This window comes from Drosophila biarmipes, chromosome 3L (genome assembly GCF_025231255.1).
Source record: "Drosophila biarmipes strain raj3 chromosome 3L, RU_DBia_V1.1, whole genome shotgun sequence".
In the NCBI taxonomy this organism is placed as follows: domain Eukaryota; kingdom Metazoa; phylum Arthropoda; class Insecta; order Diptera; family Drosophilidae; genus Drosophila; species Drosophila biarmipes.
Genome location: NC_066613.1, coordinates 24,227,583 through 24,242,496, shown reverse-complemented (window position 1 = coordinate 24,242,496; position 14,914 = coordinate 24,227,583). Strand labels below are relative to the sequence as shown.

At 50.5% G+C, this 14,914-nt stretch overlaps 2 protein-coding genes across 2 annotated transcripts; one reads left to right on the top strand and one right to left on the bottom strand.

Moving 5' to 3' along the window:
- Positions 1 to 61: 61 nt before the first annotated feature.
- Positions 62 to 1,941, top strand: LOC108035570 (regulation of nuclear pre-mRNA domain-containing protein 1A). The gene is made up of 4 exons (XM_017111239.3): positions 62 to 349; positions 408 to 1,114; positions 1,209 to 1,352; positions 1,596 to 1,941. Exons 1-4 carry the CDS (start codon positions 199 to 201, stop codon positions 1,746 to 1,748), a joined length of 1,155 nt encoding a protein of 384 aa, XP_016966728.1. The 5' UTR covers positions 62 to 198; the 3' UTR covers positions 1,749 to 1,941.
- Positions 1,935 to 7,831, bottom strand: LOC108035569 (intraflagellar transport protein 172 homolog). Its single transcript, XM_017111238.3, has 5 exons — positions 7,701 to 7,831; positions 7,108 to 7,453; positions 6,759 to 7,045; positions 5,583 to 6,626; positions 1,935 to 5,517 (listed from the first exon to the last, which is right to left on the bottom strand). The coding sequence occupies exons 1-5, from the start codon at positions 7,737 to 7,739 to the stop codon at positions 1,969 to 1,971; spliced, it is 5,265 nt and encodes a 1,754-aa protein (XP_016966727.1). The 5' UTR covers positions 7,740 to 7,831; the 3' UTR covers positions 1,935 to 1,968.
- Positions 7,832 to 14,914: the final 7,083 nt, after the last annotated feature.

The following is a 14,914-nucleotide window of genomic DNA, read 5'->3' as shown; positions in this document are numbered from 1 at the left end:
AAACATTAATCTAAATTGGATTTCCCGCCAAGCGGGAAAATACCAACCCTTCATCATCCGTTTTGGTATTCTGGTCGGCAACGGTCACACCGCCAGTCCAAGCTGTTTATTTTCTCACAGGTCGAAAAAGTTTAATTGCAATTACTCGGCAAGATATAAGATAAAGTCCGTGCTAGCAGTGGAAACTGACAGGCAGCCATGTCGGCCTTCACGGAGACGGCGCTCCTCAAGAAGCTGGCGGAGCTGAACAGCAGCCAGCAGAGCATCCAGACGCTATCCTTGTGGCTGATTCACCACCGCAAGCACAGTGCGGCGATTGTGAAGACCTGGCAGCGGGAGCTGGAGAACGGTGGGTAGTCCTGGCCAGGATCAGCATCTCATACCGTGCTAATTACCATCCCCCACAGTGCCGGAGCCCAAGAAGCTGACCTTCATGTACCTGGCCAACGATGTCATACAGAACAGCAAGAAGAAGGGCCCCGAGTACGGCAAGGAGTTCAACCACGTGCTGGGCAAGGTGTTCGCCCACATTGGCGAGAAGTGCGCCTCGGACAAGCTGCTGGGCAGTCTGGGGCGCATCCTCAACATCTGGCTGGAGCGGGGCGTCTACGATCCCAAGGTGATTGCCGATTGGCGGTCACGATTGCACCGGGAAACGGCCGCCGCTGGCAGTGCCTCCTCCAGCAGCAATGGCAAGTCCAATGGCAGCAGCGAAAAGCCGGAAAAGGAGCGGGAGAAGGAGAAGGATCATGCCAGCAGCAAGTCGGAGAAATCCGAGCGGCGGGAGAAGCGCAAGCACGAGGATCGCCACTCCAAGTCGAAGCGTTCGCGGCAACATGCCCAGCCCAGCAGCGGCAGCAGTTCCACTTACGCCCCTCCGGCCGAGGAGGTAGTAGCTGTGGAGCCGGAGAACGGCCACACACCACCATACTTGCCTTTGGGCGAGCCCCCAGAGCCCGAGGAGCTTATCAAGGCTCTGACCAGCATCGAGAACTCTGCTTCCAGTGATGCGGTGGTGCGCGAGAGGATCGCCAAGCTGCCGCAGGAAATATCCGAGATCAGCTGCATCAGCAAGCTGGAGGATAAGGACAAGGCCAAGGCTCTGGCCGTGCAGGTGGGTTTTACGACATAACTTAACGCTGTGTTCAAAAAAGGACACCACAGCTGCTCATTTAAGAATCGTATTTATTTATCTACCTTTATTACAGGTCAACGAAGCTGTGGATCTGCTGAACGATTACAACGCTCGACTGGCGGCGGAGATGGAGGAGCGCGCCAAGCTGGCCACCATGCTGCGAGATTTTCAAGTGGAGCAGAAGGAACTTCTCTCCCAGGCGGAGCAGCGTCTCGATGTACGTTCCGCGCCCTGTTTTAAGCACTGCATGCCTCTTGGGGTTGCTATATAAAATTCCCTGTACAAATTGGGTGGTTGTCCATCACAGAACTGATTAAACATAGTTTACCTACTGTAAATTGAAAACCCTACGAAACCTTCTCAATTTCCTTTGTCGTTTTGGCTCGCTAACATAATAATAATTCAATTTGCATTAACCGTGTTTAAACATCGCCGCCTAATTGCCTGTGTCTCTTTGCAGGAACACAAGAAGAAGCTGGCCAAGATGTTGGGCCTGCAGAAGGAGATCCACGACCACCTCTCCAACCTGCCCGACCTGACCCAATTGCCGGATGTGACCGGCGGACTGGCGCCCCTGCCCTCCGCTGGCGATCTCTTCAACGCCCTGCATTGAACCAGATCGAGACATAGGTCCAGGCCCTGATCCGTAAGGAGCCACTTTAAGTCAAGCCTAAAGTTTATACATTTATTTGCAATTGTCCCCATTACTCGCATCCTAAAAACACACAAGTCCCCGAATTCCGTGACTGTAATCCAAATACACCCCTAATGACGTTTAATTATAGCATCTATTTGCAAGCAACTTACATTCTCGGACTTCTCAATCTGCCTGGTTAGTGCATCACGTAGTTGGCTGCTCCCTGCCACTTTTCGGTGAAGGAAATAATGTCGGCAATACCACTGCCCGGGGACATCTTCAAGGCCACGGAGAACTTGCTCCAGACATCGCGATTCACTTGGTTGCTGGAGCCCTGAAAGGTCACCGGCTGACGACCCCTCACGGGAAAGCCACTCAGCATGCAGGGCAGATCATTGGGCCCCAAGCTGGATTCGTACAGCCCACGATCATCGGTGGGCAGCTGCTGGTCCACCTGTTGATCCATGCTCACGGCGAGCACCCATTCGCGCACCTCCTCGTGCAGATTGGGATCGTTCTTCAGGTGGATATCCTCCGGCAAGGGAACGGAGCTGGGAAAATCGGTGCAGGCCAGGTCGGAGTGGTCCACCAACTGGCCGGAACCCTCTTCAATGGCCTCGCACACGTCCAGGTAGTGATTGAGCATCACAAAGGCCTCGGACTCGCGACCTGCCTGCCGGAGATCCATCCCAGCCTCGTAGAAGCCCTTGTCCACCGGCAGCAGATCCGTGTGACGCAGCAGGGCCAAGGATAAGCGCAGGGCCACCGGCTGCAGTGCCTGCACCTCCTTACAAGCTGCTCGGGTGGCATAGTAGTGGGCTATCAACAGGAACTGCTCCATGCTCACTGTGAATTGCGATTGTGCCTGCTCTGGGCTTGCCTTGAGCGATTGCAGCAGGCGGGAGAGGAAGTCCCTCAACTGACGCCACAGCAAGCCACCCTCCGCTTGCTCCTCCCGCAGGGCCAGGCAGTCCAAGGCGATCCTGGTGTAGATATTGAAGTGGGCCTCGATCGGAGGAGCTCCGTAGCTCAAGTAGAGCCCGAGGGCAGTGGTGCAATTGCCCTCCCTAATCAGCTGGGCAGCATAGACGGCCACGTACTTCTGCAGCAGGGCGGGATTCAACTGCTTGGCCTTCTCCAGACAACGCTGCCACTGACCCTGTTCCGCGAGAAGATCCAGGGCGGACACCACGTCGATGTCCGCCAGCTGCTCGATGTTGCCCTCGTGCTTCAGGCTGGCCTTCTGCTGCTGCTCCACATAGGCGAGGAGCTGCAGATCCGCGTCGATCTCCTTGGCCAGCCGACGAGCCTTGCTCCACTGCTCCGTTTTGATGAACACATCCACCGCCTGCTTGGGCAGATCAGCGGCCAAATAGAGCTGAGCAGCGGGCCCAATCTGCTTAATGGCCAGCAATCTCGGTCCCAGTGACTGAGCCAGCTCCTGGGCATCCGTGCCCTCCAGGAACTGATTGCAGATCTCAGCAGCTCTGAGGAGAGCCCTCTCCAAAGTGGCTGCATCCTCGGCATTGGAGGAGTCTATCTGCATCAGGCACTCGGCCGCCTTGCGGAACTGCTCCTTCTTGGCGAACTCGGCGGCCTTCTGCAGATAGGCACGCGAAATGGAGGCGGCGTCCTCGCCAGCTTGTGCCTGGGCCTGGCCACGTTGCAGTTGGGCCTGGAGACGCCTCAGATCATTCAAGGCCGCCGGATAGTGCTCCTCGGCGATGCGCAGGGCATCTTCGTAGAGGGATTCCTGTTTGTAGTGCTCCACAATGAGGTCTGCACGATGGGCTCTCAGAAGAAGAGCTTCGTAGTCCTTGTAGTTGCTGGTTTCCAAGGCGGCCGAAGCCTGCCCAATGAGAACCTCTCCCACAGCATCGGGTAGATGGGACTCGGCCACGTTCAAGGCCGCCTGCCAATCTCCCGCATGCTGGTACATCAGGATGGCCTCCTTGGGTTTGTTGGCCTTCAGGAATTCCGCCTCCGCGGCCTCGAACTTGCCCTCATCCTCCAGGGACATGGCTATCTTCAGGTGAACCTCATCGGTGGGCCTCCCAGCGAATCTGCACAGCTCCATGGCGAACTCAAACTGTCCGGAGTCGCAGGCAAATCCCACTGCGGTGTCCAGAAGACCCAGTTTGCTCAGCAGCCGCACAGCACTCTCCGTGGGCATGGACTTGGCCCACATGTAGGCCACCTGCTGGCTGGCTCCCTCGGTGCCCTTCTGCTTGGCCACCCGGTAGCCATCCTCCCAGCGACCCGAGGAGCAGTACATGTGCACAGCGGACTTCCAGTCCCCGGAGGCCACGAAGTGCATCTCGGCATTCTTGAGTTTCCCGCGGGACTCCAGTTGGCGTGCCAGGTGCAAGTGGGTGCTGTCCAGCAGGTCCTTGTGATGACGCTCCACCAGGCGAATCATGGAGTCGTAGAGTTCCCTTCGCTTGTACATAGCTATGGCCAGATCGGGTTCATTAACCGCCACAAGGACCTTTTCGGCATCTCTGTACTTTCCCTGATCCTCCAGAGTTCCAGCGAGTTGGACAAAGAGCTCCCGCAGTTCATCCGCCTTTAGATACTTTTCGCCAATCACATAGGCCCGCTCCCATTTGCCATGGCGGTTCAGGAGTTCGATGGCCTCCTTGTGCAGATTGGCCCTCACCAGCATATCCTCGGCTCCGTCCAGATCTCCGGCGAAGGCCAGATGCTTGGCCAGATCCACGGCATATCGCTGGATGAGCTCGGGCTCATCCAGAACCTTGGCTATTTGGACAGCCTTGCGCCACTGCTTGGCGCCCACAGCTGCCTCCAGGGCTTTTTGGGTGGCTCCCGCCTCTATGTAGTGGTTGATGGAGGCATCCAGCTGCTTGCGGCCCACCAACCAGTCGCCCCATTCCTCCTCCAGCGATGTGACCTCCTGTGGAGCCACCACTCGTCCCAGTTCCAGGGCTCTGGCATATGCTCCTCCTTTCCGGTAGAGAGCCAAGGCCGCTTCTGGTCGGGATAACCGATGGGCAATGTCCCCGGCCAGCTCATAGAGCTCCGAGCGCACCAATCCCTCGGTTACTTGCAGCATCACCTGCTCATCCTGCAGGATGTGCGGGGTCTTCAGCGCCAACCGAGCAGCCCTCGCCGGTTTGTTGGCCTTCAGGTACAGGGACATGGCCTGCTGCAGATCACCCTGCTCCTCGAGCACCTGGCCAGCCTTCTCCAGCTGCTCGCTGCTGAGCAAGTAATCCATGTGCTGTTGCTTCAGCTCGGAGATTCTATTGTACCCCCGTCTCTCCGCCAGGGAAACTGCCTCATCCCACATGCCCAGCTGCTGGTACATCTTCAGAGCTGCCTCAATGTCCCCTTGCTCCAGATAAATCCTCTCCGCAGTGCGCAAATCCGATCCGAGCAGGGCCATCTTGGCACGAACTTCGGGGCAAAGAATGCCTGGAGAGCCGGTGGTCTCCTCGAACTCATCCGCCTGCTGGATCATCTCGGCGAGGTAGTAGGCCTTGGACACGTTACCCAGGGCAGCATAGCATCGCTGGGCCACTCGCAGGTTGCCGTCCTCCAGGGAGATCAGGGCCAGGTTGTGCCACATGGCCTTGGCGGCGGGCTTGTCGCCCAGGGACTCCAGAAAGTGGACGGCTCTGCCGAAGTCGCTGTCGTTCACCGCAGTGCCAAACTCCACCAGGCCCTCGTCCAACTGGTAATTGTGCTCACTGGGTCCATCCTGCGATCGAACCACAGTGCGTCCCTAAAGAGGTTATATCCAGGATATATTTAAGGATTGGGCTTAGGATCATCTTAGGTGTAACTTACATTTTCCCGGAGCACCTCGATGGCTTCTCCGCGAACGCTCTGCATGGTCACATGCTCGGGCAAGTCGATGTTGTACCAGATGGCCAGGTTGGAGTTGCTCTGGGCCACCACCACATCGCTCTGGGGCACCCACTGGACAAAGGATATGTTGCTTAGCAAGGTCTGCTTCTTGCCCGTGTAGTTATCCACCAGGATCAAACGCAGCTTCTTGTCCCGAAAGAGCAGCTTGTGGGCCGTCTCACTGAGTTCCAGCCAGTCGATCTTGGTCTCATGATTGATCTGACCACTGGTCATCCTGCTAACCAGATCCACCACGCAAATGGTTTTGGCATCCAGGAGGAAGGCCAGCTTTTTGTTATCCCTGCCGTTTCCTCGCTCATTCAGACGCACGGAGATCACGTGGGGATTCACGAACTCCGTTCGAACCGAGCCCAGGATAGAGTTCTCACCGTATTCCACCAAACTCAGTTCGCCCACATTGAAAACCAGGCAAACGGTGGGGTTCTCGAAGTAGAATCGCTCGTGGTGACCAGAGGCTGTCCAGGGCACCTCGCTGCATAGGTTTCTGGTCAAGTCGCAAAGGATCAGCGACTCCTCGGTGCGGGCCACCAGATAGTTGTCTCTGCCCATGATCCTAACATCGTCGATCTCCAGACCCAACTGCGACTCGATGGTGAGCTGTTGCGAGGGCTCAGTGAGGGATCTCACCAGAAGTTGACTGGGCGCCACGAAGATCAGCTCGAACTTGTCCTGCCACACGGTGCGTCGAAGGACGGACTCGAAGAGGAGCACGGCTCCACTCACGGAGCCCAGGGCGAGGCGAGCTCCATCCCGCCGCCAGAGCAGGCTGCTCAGGGTGTACAGACAGGCCACCTCCTTGCTGGCACTCTCGCTCCAAGCTCCCTGTCGAGGACTCCAGGCGAAGATCCGTATCCTGTCGAAGCTGCCGAAGGCCACCGCCTGTCCATTGGGACTGCAGGCGGCCACGGTGAACTCCCTTTCGCCCTCCGTCCGGGAGTGATCGAAGGTGCGTAGCTGGCGACCCTGGAAGAAGGGAGGTTTCATCCATTTACTACTGTATAATAATAGGATTGGAAATTTGGATTCAATCGGGAGGGGATTACTTTAAACGGGATGAAATTGATTTCATAGTTGGAGTTAAAGTCTTCCCCTTACCATGCTGTCGTAGAACACAATCCTCTGGTCGCAGCCACCCACGCAGAAGCCGCCCTGTGGCCAGGCCAAGGCAAAGGGTGGCACCGAGTGCTGCACCACCCTGCCCAGTGGTTCCGTGGCCTCATCCGTCATGAAGTAGCGTATAATGGTGCCATCGTTGTGGCCACTCAGGAACCCAGTGCCCTTGGTATTGGCAGCCAAGGAAATGCAGATGCTGTCGCCGCCATAGAGACTCTGGGATTTATTGCTCTTGCTGTGCAAAGCGCGCACCTTGCCATCCTCAAGTCCTGGTAAAAAAAATATATATTCAGTAATATATATAGTATCTTAATATAATTATTAGATTCACCTGCGATTATGGAACCCGAAGTGAGCCAAATCAGGGCGGTGACAGCACTGGCCTGGGGAAACTTGTTGCAAATCACCTTCTTGTCGTTCCAGGACTCCCCCAGCTTGTATACATAGACGATGCTGTCGCTCTGGCCCACTGCCAGCTTGGTCGAGTCCGGACTGAAGGCCAGTCCCCGAATGACATAGGAGTTCTTTCCGTTCGAAGGATTCGCTGGCTTGGTGCTGAACTTATCGCGGCGTTCTCCTGCATCATCGTATAGTAGTATATGGCGATCCGCGGTGGCGATGGCCAGTTTTTGCTGGTTGGGGGACCAGGCTAGTCCAGCTATCCTTTGAATTTGCTCCTGGAAAAATATATTATGCGAGTAATATGTTGAAAATAGTGGAAGAATTATGAAAATAACAATATCACATAACTATTTTCACCACTTTGCTACGATAAGAACCCTATTTTATATAAAATAAAGCTCTTTTAATGTTTTTTTTTTTCGGGCAATGATGAAATAGGTCTTAAGTAAGTAAAAGAACTGAATAGTAATTTCATAGGTATTCTTGAGATTTCCATTACAATTTTTGCATTCTAATATTTACCTGACCCTCCAGCAATGTTCGCAGATATTTCAACTGCATTTTTTCAAGGATATCCTTAAGATTTCAGTATTTCTCTTGAATTAATTTTCGGCTTATAAATTTGTTAATTTTCCTGGGCTGGTTCTGCCCTTGTTGTGGTCCGTGTCAGTTGTTGTGGCAACCGGGAGCACGGCAACCACCCCCTGCCACCCACTTCCACCCCTTTGTGGTGGCGCTGTGTTGTCTATTTTCTTGGCGCTTCCGCTTTGCGCTGCCATTCTAAATAAATGGCCTTTGTTTTGAGATGCAGCAGGTGCCGGGCCTGCCACAGGATGGGCCAGGATGTGGCTTGGAGGGTGGGTGGCTGTTCGGTTGGCAGCTTGCTCCTCGGGGGTGGGTGGGCGTCCCACTCACGGCCACAAAGCTGTTGCTTTCTCTGCAGACAGCGCTGTCCGCTGCGAGTTGTCCTAGTCCTAGAGCGCAGCGAGTCCTGGCCAATGCGCATGTCCTGCATAGAGAGAGAGAGAAAGAGCGAGTGGCAGGTGAGAGGTCAACTCATACAGGTGTGCTGCGGCGAGAGCGCATGACCTTGGGGTGGGTTTGGTGGGTGGTTTCCCAAACATTGATCTAAATCAGCCCTCTATCGGGGATTTTCCCGCCTCTGTTAGGTCTGCACATGAAATAAAACTTTATGGCAAACCTTGTTCAGTAGTCTAATAAAAACCTTATCAATACAAGCCTTTAAAGCAGCACATTTCATTCAGTATAAGGACATAAACACAACCCGATTTTATGATATAAAATAATTCTTATACAATCCTTTCAAGCACATAAAGCAGTATATATGTAAACAAAAATAACAAACATGTTCAGATTAAAAGAAAACAAAATAATTTAGAAAATGTACTTTAACTGACTGTACTGCCATTCAAACTCTCTTGAATGGTAAATTTTTTAATATTAAAAAAACTAATAGCTAATGCCAAGAGAATAAAATGTTTTTTAAAATGTAAATAATTTTTAAAAGGCTCTTACATCCTTACAAGTAGTTTCTATATCACGCGCTCTTATTTTCATTCTTTTTTTCCCTTTTTAATATTCTAAAACGTGTCCTCCCTTTAATATCCTTTCTCAGTTAACTGCTTCTTTCTTTAGGCGCACTGATTTTCGACCCTATGGACTTCTTTGTTATACTGCTTGAGTGTTCTTCCATATGTTCTTGCTTCCACATCCTGTCTGAGCTAACTGCTTGTTGGCTTCGATATCCTGTGTGAGTTTACTGCTTGTTGGCTTCCATATCCTGTCTAAGTTAACTGCTTGTTCTCAGATGCACTGCCTTTCACCCCCTTTTGGGCAGGATTTTCGGAGTGCCAGCGAAACTTTCACCACCATTTCCCCAGCAGGATGCTCAGCAAAGCTGCCGCGCTCTGCGCTCTCTCGGCGCTTTCCAACTCTCTCCTCGGTTTTTCTCGGCCCTCGCCAGCTCGGGCGTCTCTCGTTGTTGGCCAACATCGTTTGCCTTGGCCAAGTCAAAAGGACTTGCGGAGGCAGCTGGATAAGGCGGCTGCTGATTATTTCATTCAATGGCGGAGGCCAAGTCGCAGCGCCGACGTGGCTAATGTATGGCCCAACGCATTGTGGCAGGTCAAAGCGGGCAATTCGGTCTGGTTTTCGCTTCTGCCTGGTCCTTTGGCGCTTCGTCCTTTTTCGGCCAAGCCTTTGGCCTCCGCCTGGGCCACCCGCAGCCACTCTGCTCTTGGCTCAGTGCCTTGGCAGGCATCCCTTTAATGAGTTTCATTAATTAAAGCTACTTTGTTGGCACTGCTTGTTCCTTCCGCCCCGTGATCTGTGTGTGGCTGGGGGTGGGGGTGATGGGTGTGTGTGTGTGTGCGAGTGTGAGTGTGCATGAGTAAACATGCAACATGAATTTCGTCCTTGACTTTTAATGGGTTTATGACAAAAGCGCTGCCGCCGCCCCTCACAAAAAGGGAATAAAACCCCCTGGAAACGTTGCTAATGTGCAGGGCGTTCTCAGATCTGTTCCTATCCCGGGATGTGTGTGTGTAAGGACACATGTGCGTGTGTGCGAGTGCGGCCAAAAGAGTTGTTAAAGCGGACGTCTGCCGGAAGCTCTTGTGGGTGCCATTTTGGTTCATGTTCCATGCGACGCACGCCATTTTTATCTCGCTTCCTTTTGCCCTGCCCTAAACCATTCGCCAGACTTCTGTCTCTGGAACTTGGCTGCTTCCCCGTAGCCTTCCTCCCCCGATCTGTCACTGTCTCCTCGGCCAGCCCTTTCCCTTTGATATTGCTCCCTTGGTCCTGTGGCGCTTCGGCTGTCGCTGCATTTTTAGCCGTCTTAGCCAGCGCTGCCATCGCAGCCATCTTGGCCACATCCACATCCGTTTGGCGGCGGCGTCTCTCGCTCTGGGCCCGGCTTAATTTGTCGTCTTACAATTTTTATCTCCTCGAGCAGGCGAAAATGCGCTCAAGATGCTATCAATTAGGAAGATGCCGCTCAAAAGGCAGCTCCTGGCTTCTTTGTTTTAACCCGTTTGAAATCCTTGTCTTAAATTGAAAATAAGAAAACAATACGGCAATCCCTTTAAAAGGACAATTTTCCTAGCTTCAAAATAGGGAAAGTTGAAAATGTAAAGTTGAGGTAACAAAGAAGTCATAAAAATATATATAAAAAATTTCTTTATCATTTTAAATATTTTAATAGGTTTACACATAAAAAACTATTTAAAAGATTTAACATTCTTATAAGATACCTTAAGACTTTTGACATAAAAGTTGACCTACTTAATTTGCAACCCCAAAAATATTATAAATCGTTATTAATACCATTTATAAATTTAAAAAAAAATGTTGCTTAAGCTTTTATACTGTTTATTAATTTTTTCGGCTTTTTTCCCTCCTTAGTTGTAATTAAAACTGCCTCCGCCCACCTTTAAAGAACCCGTCAACATTTCGCTCCAGTTTAGTTTGGCCTTAAGCACTCCTGACCGAAATGGGTTAAGCCAACTTTGGCAGCCGCAAGAGCTGCGCTAATTCAGCTTTAAGGCAACAATCTGGTTAAAACTCTCGTAGCCGCAACTCAAATCTGGGCATTAGTGGCTCGCGCACTTTTTCGCAGCGCCAGGCGAAAGCGAAAACGCAAACTTTTCCCCAACTTTGGGCTGGGGTACCCTCGCAATGGCCCCGTCTCCCAGGCATTTCCCAGACCGTGCGTGGAGAGGAAAGTGCAACTGCAACAAACTTGAAAAGTGCGGCAGGAAGTGCGCGAAATAACAGTAGGACAGCAGGACAGCAGGACAGCAGGACAGCGTCAGCCGAGTGCAACTTCGAGTGGCGAAAGGGGCGAGTGCCATGCATAATGAATAACATTTTCAAATTAGTTTCCGGTCAGCGGAGATTTTTACGCAGTTTGTCGAGCGCATGAAGCAAAGTCCGCGGGGTGCACTCACTGAAAACAAAAGAAAGCCACTGCTCGGCAAAGAAAATCCGGAAAAGCGCAATTCGGGGGAGTTTAATGATGAATTTGTGACTCGAAATAGTAGCAGTGTGCCTGAGGGTAGTTCTTAATTTACCCAATTTAATTTCATTCATTTTGATGAATTCTAAAAATACTTCAAGGTAAGTGCATAATTTCATTTAAGTGCTTTAAAAGTAAGGGAGTACATTGAGATTTCTGTGGTAATTTTCAGACATTTTGAAGACCTTTAAAAATACTTCAAGATACGTAAATAATTTTATTTAAATGCTTTTAAAGTGAGAAGGTAATAAAGTTTTTTTGGTACTGCCTAAAAGGCTTCCCCTATTTTTTTTTAATATTTTTTGTTTATAAATTGGTTATAAAAGTGGTGAATTTTAAGTACTTTAAGGTGAGTAAACGTCATAATAAAATGCTTATGAAATAAGGAGGTACATAGAGCTTGCATGGCTATACATTTTATAGAACTTTAGAATCAATGGTAAACTATCCTATAAGTAAGGCCTATATTTAAATGTTATATGCTTCATTAATACCTATGTACAACTAGTTCATATTGCTCCGTGTGATATTTACAATAAATTACCATATTCCCAGAATATGTTCTTTTCCAAATGGCAATGTCCTCAGATACCACATAGCCATTCTGCTGAATAACAGGGAATACTGAGACTGCCATCTGTTTCCATCAAATGCCATTTAAACTACGAGACCCCTCGCCCAGGCTGTGAAATTATAGTCCCCCGTCAGGATATATAATTATATGCTGCTAACGTGCAATCAAAGCGATTGCCATAACAATAATAGCAGCGACAGGAGCGACAGGAGGAGGCGAGTGAGGAGCCCAGGTCAATCATTTAACAAGCCCCCATGGAGAGGGGCGAATGGAGTGGGCTTGGGACTGGCACTGGGACTGGGATTGGGAGTGTAAGGTGGCTCGGTGTAAGCAAGCAGAACGTAAAAATACAAAAAGCAGAGGCATAATAATGTACATAAATGTCTACATCTGGCCATTATAATGGGGGATAGCAACGGGCCCTGTACGGGAAACATTCTGCCCTTCTGCCGGCATAATGAAATCAAAATATGCCCCCTGCCTCCGCTTTTTCGGCCTTCGCAGCACACTATATAGTACACAGCGAATGTGTATGGCAACAATTTGCGTTAAAAATTGGCACAACAATTGCGAAATAATCACCTTGGAGAGCTGGTGGATTGTGCGGCCCACTAGTTTGCCCAGTTCCACTTGGCTAGCTGCTAGTTCGGACTCTGCAAGTTGGACTCCCCGCTGACCAGGGCGGCCAGTTAAAAGTATTAAAACTGGGGGCCAACCGAGCAAGTGCATCTATTGAATCGAAAAATTGAAGCCTTCGCTGGGATGGCTCACGGGCATCATTTGCGGGGCGCACCACAAGCACTTTTAGCCAAATGAAATGTGGCTCAATGAACTTTGCCGGCCAAGTCCTTTGGCCTTTTTGGCTCCCGGCTCAAGTCATAATTTCCGAGATTCCCAGATGCGGAAGATAGATGGCTGGCCAAACAGCAGAAGCGCTGTTTGTATTCGTATTTTGCCTTATCTCGGGATGAGCTGAAAATTTTCACGAGTCCAGAGTCCGAGAGCAAAGTTTCCGAAAGCCAAAAGGCGAAAAGTTTTGCCAATTAGGCGATTAGCAATGGCCCCGGGGGTGTTATTTTTTGGCCAGGCAATTAAAGCCGAAATTAAAACACTCCGAATCGTTTAGCCCACTGACACTTGCAGTCCATTCGATTGGGCCAATAACATTTGTCGATATTCATGACCGCAGATTGTGGTCCAAGAGTTTTGTTGGACACAAGCACGAGCCGAGCAATGGGCCCAGAAGAAACATAAAACCGAACCAATGTCAGGATACAAACGGAGTCCTTTTAGATTGCTACTGGCAAGAAAACTCTTTTTTTGGGGGGAAGGGTTGGATTGCACAGCGAAAAAGTTTGAATTTTACTGAATTTAAAGTCAGCTCGTGAAAGGTTTCAAGTTAAATCAAATATTGTTGGATTGAAGTGGTTATTATATATCCAGTTTATTTTTTAAATACTAGTGTAATTTTTTCGGGCTAGGATAAACACAGAATCGGTCCCAAAACGTATCTAGAAAATGTGTCCTGTGCACATACACGCCATGCATGACTAGTGTTTGTGCGCCTTATTGTCGAACTGGCGTTTCTGCTCTGCTGCTTTTGGCCAAACAGTGGGCCAGTGTGAGCGCTATTAGCCGAAAGGCCTGCCAAATATGGGCGAAACATTTGTACCGACACATGTGTGTTTGTGTTTTATGTCGCGATGTCAGCATGAACACTTTACGTTTCATATTTGCCAGGCCACTGAGCATACAGATGGGGATTGTGCCCACATACACACCCACATTGGATGCCTGGGCGTTACATTCGAGTTGAGTCGAGTTTCGTTCCGCTGCCGTTTTCTTTATGCAAATTAGCCTTCAGTCGGTTGGATTTTTTCCACGTCTTCCACTGTTGCTTTTTGCATAAATTTTAAATTTCCTCCTTTGTGCCTGACTTGGCTGCGCCTGGCTTCGTATTTATTTGGCAGCATGCTTTTATGGGCGCTGGCTGTGACAAGTCCTGATACGTCTGCCGGCCCTGTCTCGGGCTTATTTATGCACTAACATTAGGAATTATTAACTTTGATAACTTATTGCACTACGACCCCGCCGGCCGCCGGCCGCCGGCCGCCGACCCGGTTTCCTTTCATTTCGATTCCGTACATGTGCGGAAATTTTATGTGACACTTGAGAGATTTATGTTTCGGGGCCCACGAAACTGAAATGCGGGACACTTTTGTGGGCGTGGCGCATTGTTGAGTTTGAAAAGTGCCGCCGGAAAAATGCCAAACACGTGCGACCCGCCGCCTGCCCTCTAAAAAGCATCCTTGAGGGCGCCGGGGCGCCACTGGCCCATATTAATCATACGCACCGTTGGCCCAAGCACTGCACGAAGGCGTTAATTAATTCCCGCGCCATATCTGCAATGTCCGACATTAAACTCGAGTGGCAGCTCAGCAAACAGACAAAAACTTGGCAATGAAATGAAATGAAATTAATTTATAGATTTGTTTGTCTCGTCAACTGTCCGTCTGTTCGGGGTCCTTTGACATTTATTCGAAGTAAAAAACACCTCGACGACAGGCCAGCAATTATACAGGGCCTCCAATTAAAGCCAATTTGCAGGCAGAAATTAGTTTTGCGTGCTGGTTATTAATTAATCCCCGGGAACAATCAATCTAAATCGCTTGTCAGCGCATGCCATAAATTAAATGTCCGACCATACTCCGGATTTGCTACTATTTCATTCACATTTCCGCGGAAACATCCAAGAGGGATGTCCGCTCCGCTTTTCAATTAAATTCCAATTGACACTGACTGACGGCGGGGGGGCGTCTCAAATTGTATGGCGTTTCGGGTTAATTAATAAATAATTGTGTTTATGAAAATGTAGCGCACCTAGGTGATAATTATCATGGCAGCCGGCAGTCTTCTATTTTTGGTTTTGTGATGTGGCCACATCACGCATACGCCGCGTGGCTGCCGGTGGGGCAAAACCATTTCTGTCGCAGTCGGAGGCGAGCAATTTGGGCACGCCCATTGTCAGTGGAGCAGTGCATGGTCGGCGTTTTGATTGATGGTTGGCTATGCCGGTTTGTCCAGCTAACCCTCCAATTTCCCCCAGAAGCTCGGGCAGGAGGC

Excerpts from the sequence above, each read along its gene's own strand:
- LOC108035570 (XM_017111239.3), top strand. The coding sequence starts at position 199 with ATGTCGGCCTTCACGGAGACGGCGCTCCTCAAGAAGCTGGCGGAGCTG. Across the intron at positions 1,115-1,208 it reads CCAAGGCTCTGGCCGTGCAG|GTCAACGAAGCTGTGGATCT; the intron begins GTGGGTTTTACG and ends CCTTTATTACAG. Across the intron at positions 1,353-1,595 it reads AGGCGGAGCAGCGTCTCGAT|GAACACAAGAAGAAGCTGGC; the intron begins GTACGTTCCGCG and ends GTCTCTTTGCAG.
- LOC108035569 (XM_017111238.3), bottom strand. The coding sequence starts at position 7,739 with ATGCAGTTGAAATATCTGCGAACATTGCTGGAGGGTCAG. Across the intron at positions 7,046-7,107 it reads TTCGGGTTCCATAATCGCAG|GACTTGAGGATGGCAAGGTG; the intron begins GTGAATCTAATA and ends TTTTTTTACCAG. Across the intron at positions 5,518-5,582 it reads TCGAGGTGCTCCGGGAAAAT|GGACGCACTGTGGTTCGATC; the intron begins GTAAGTTACACC and ends TAACCTCTTTAG.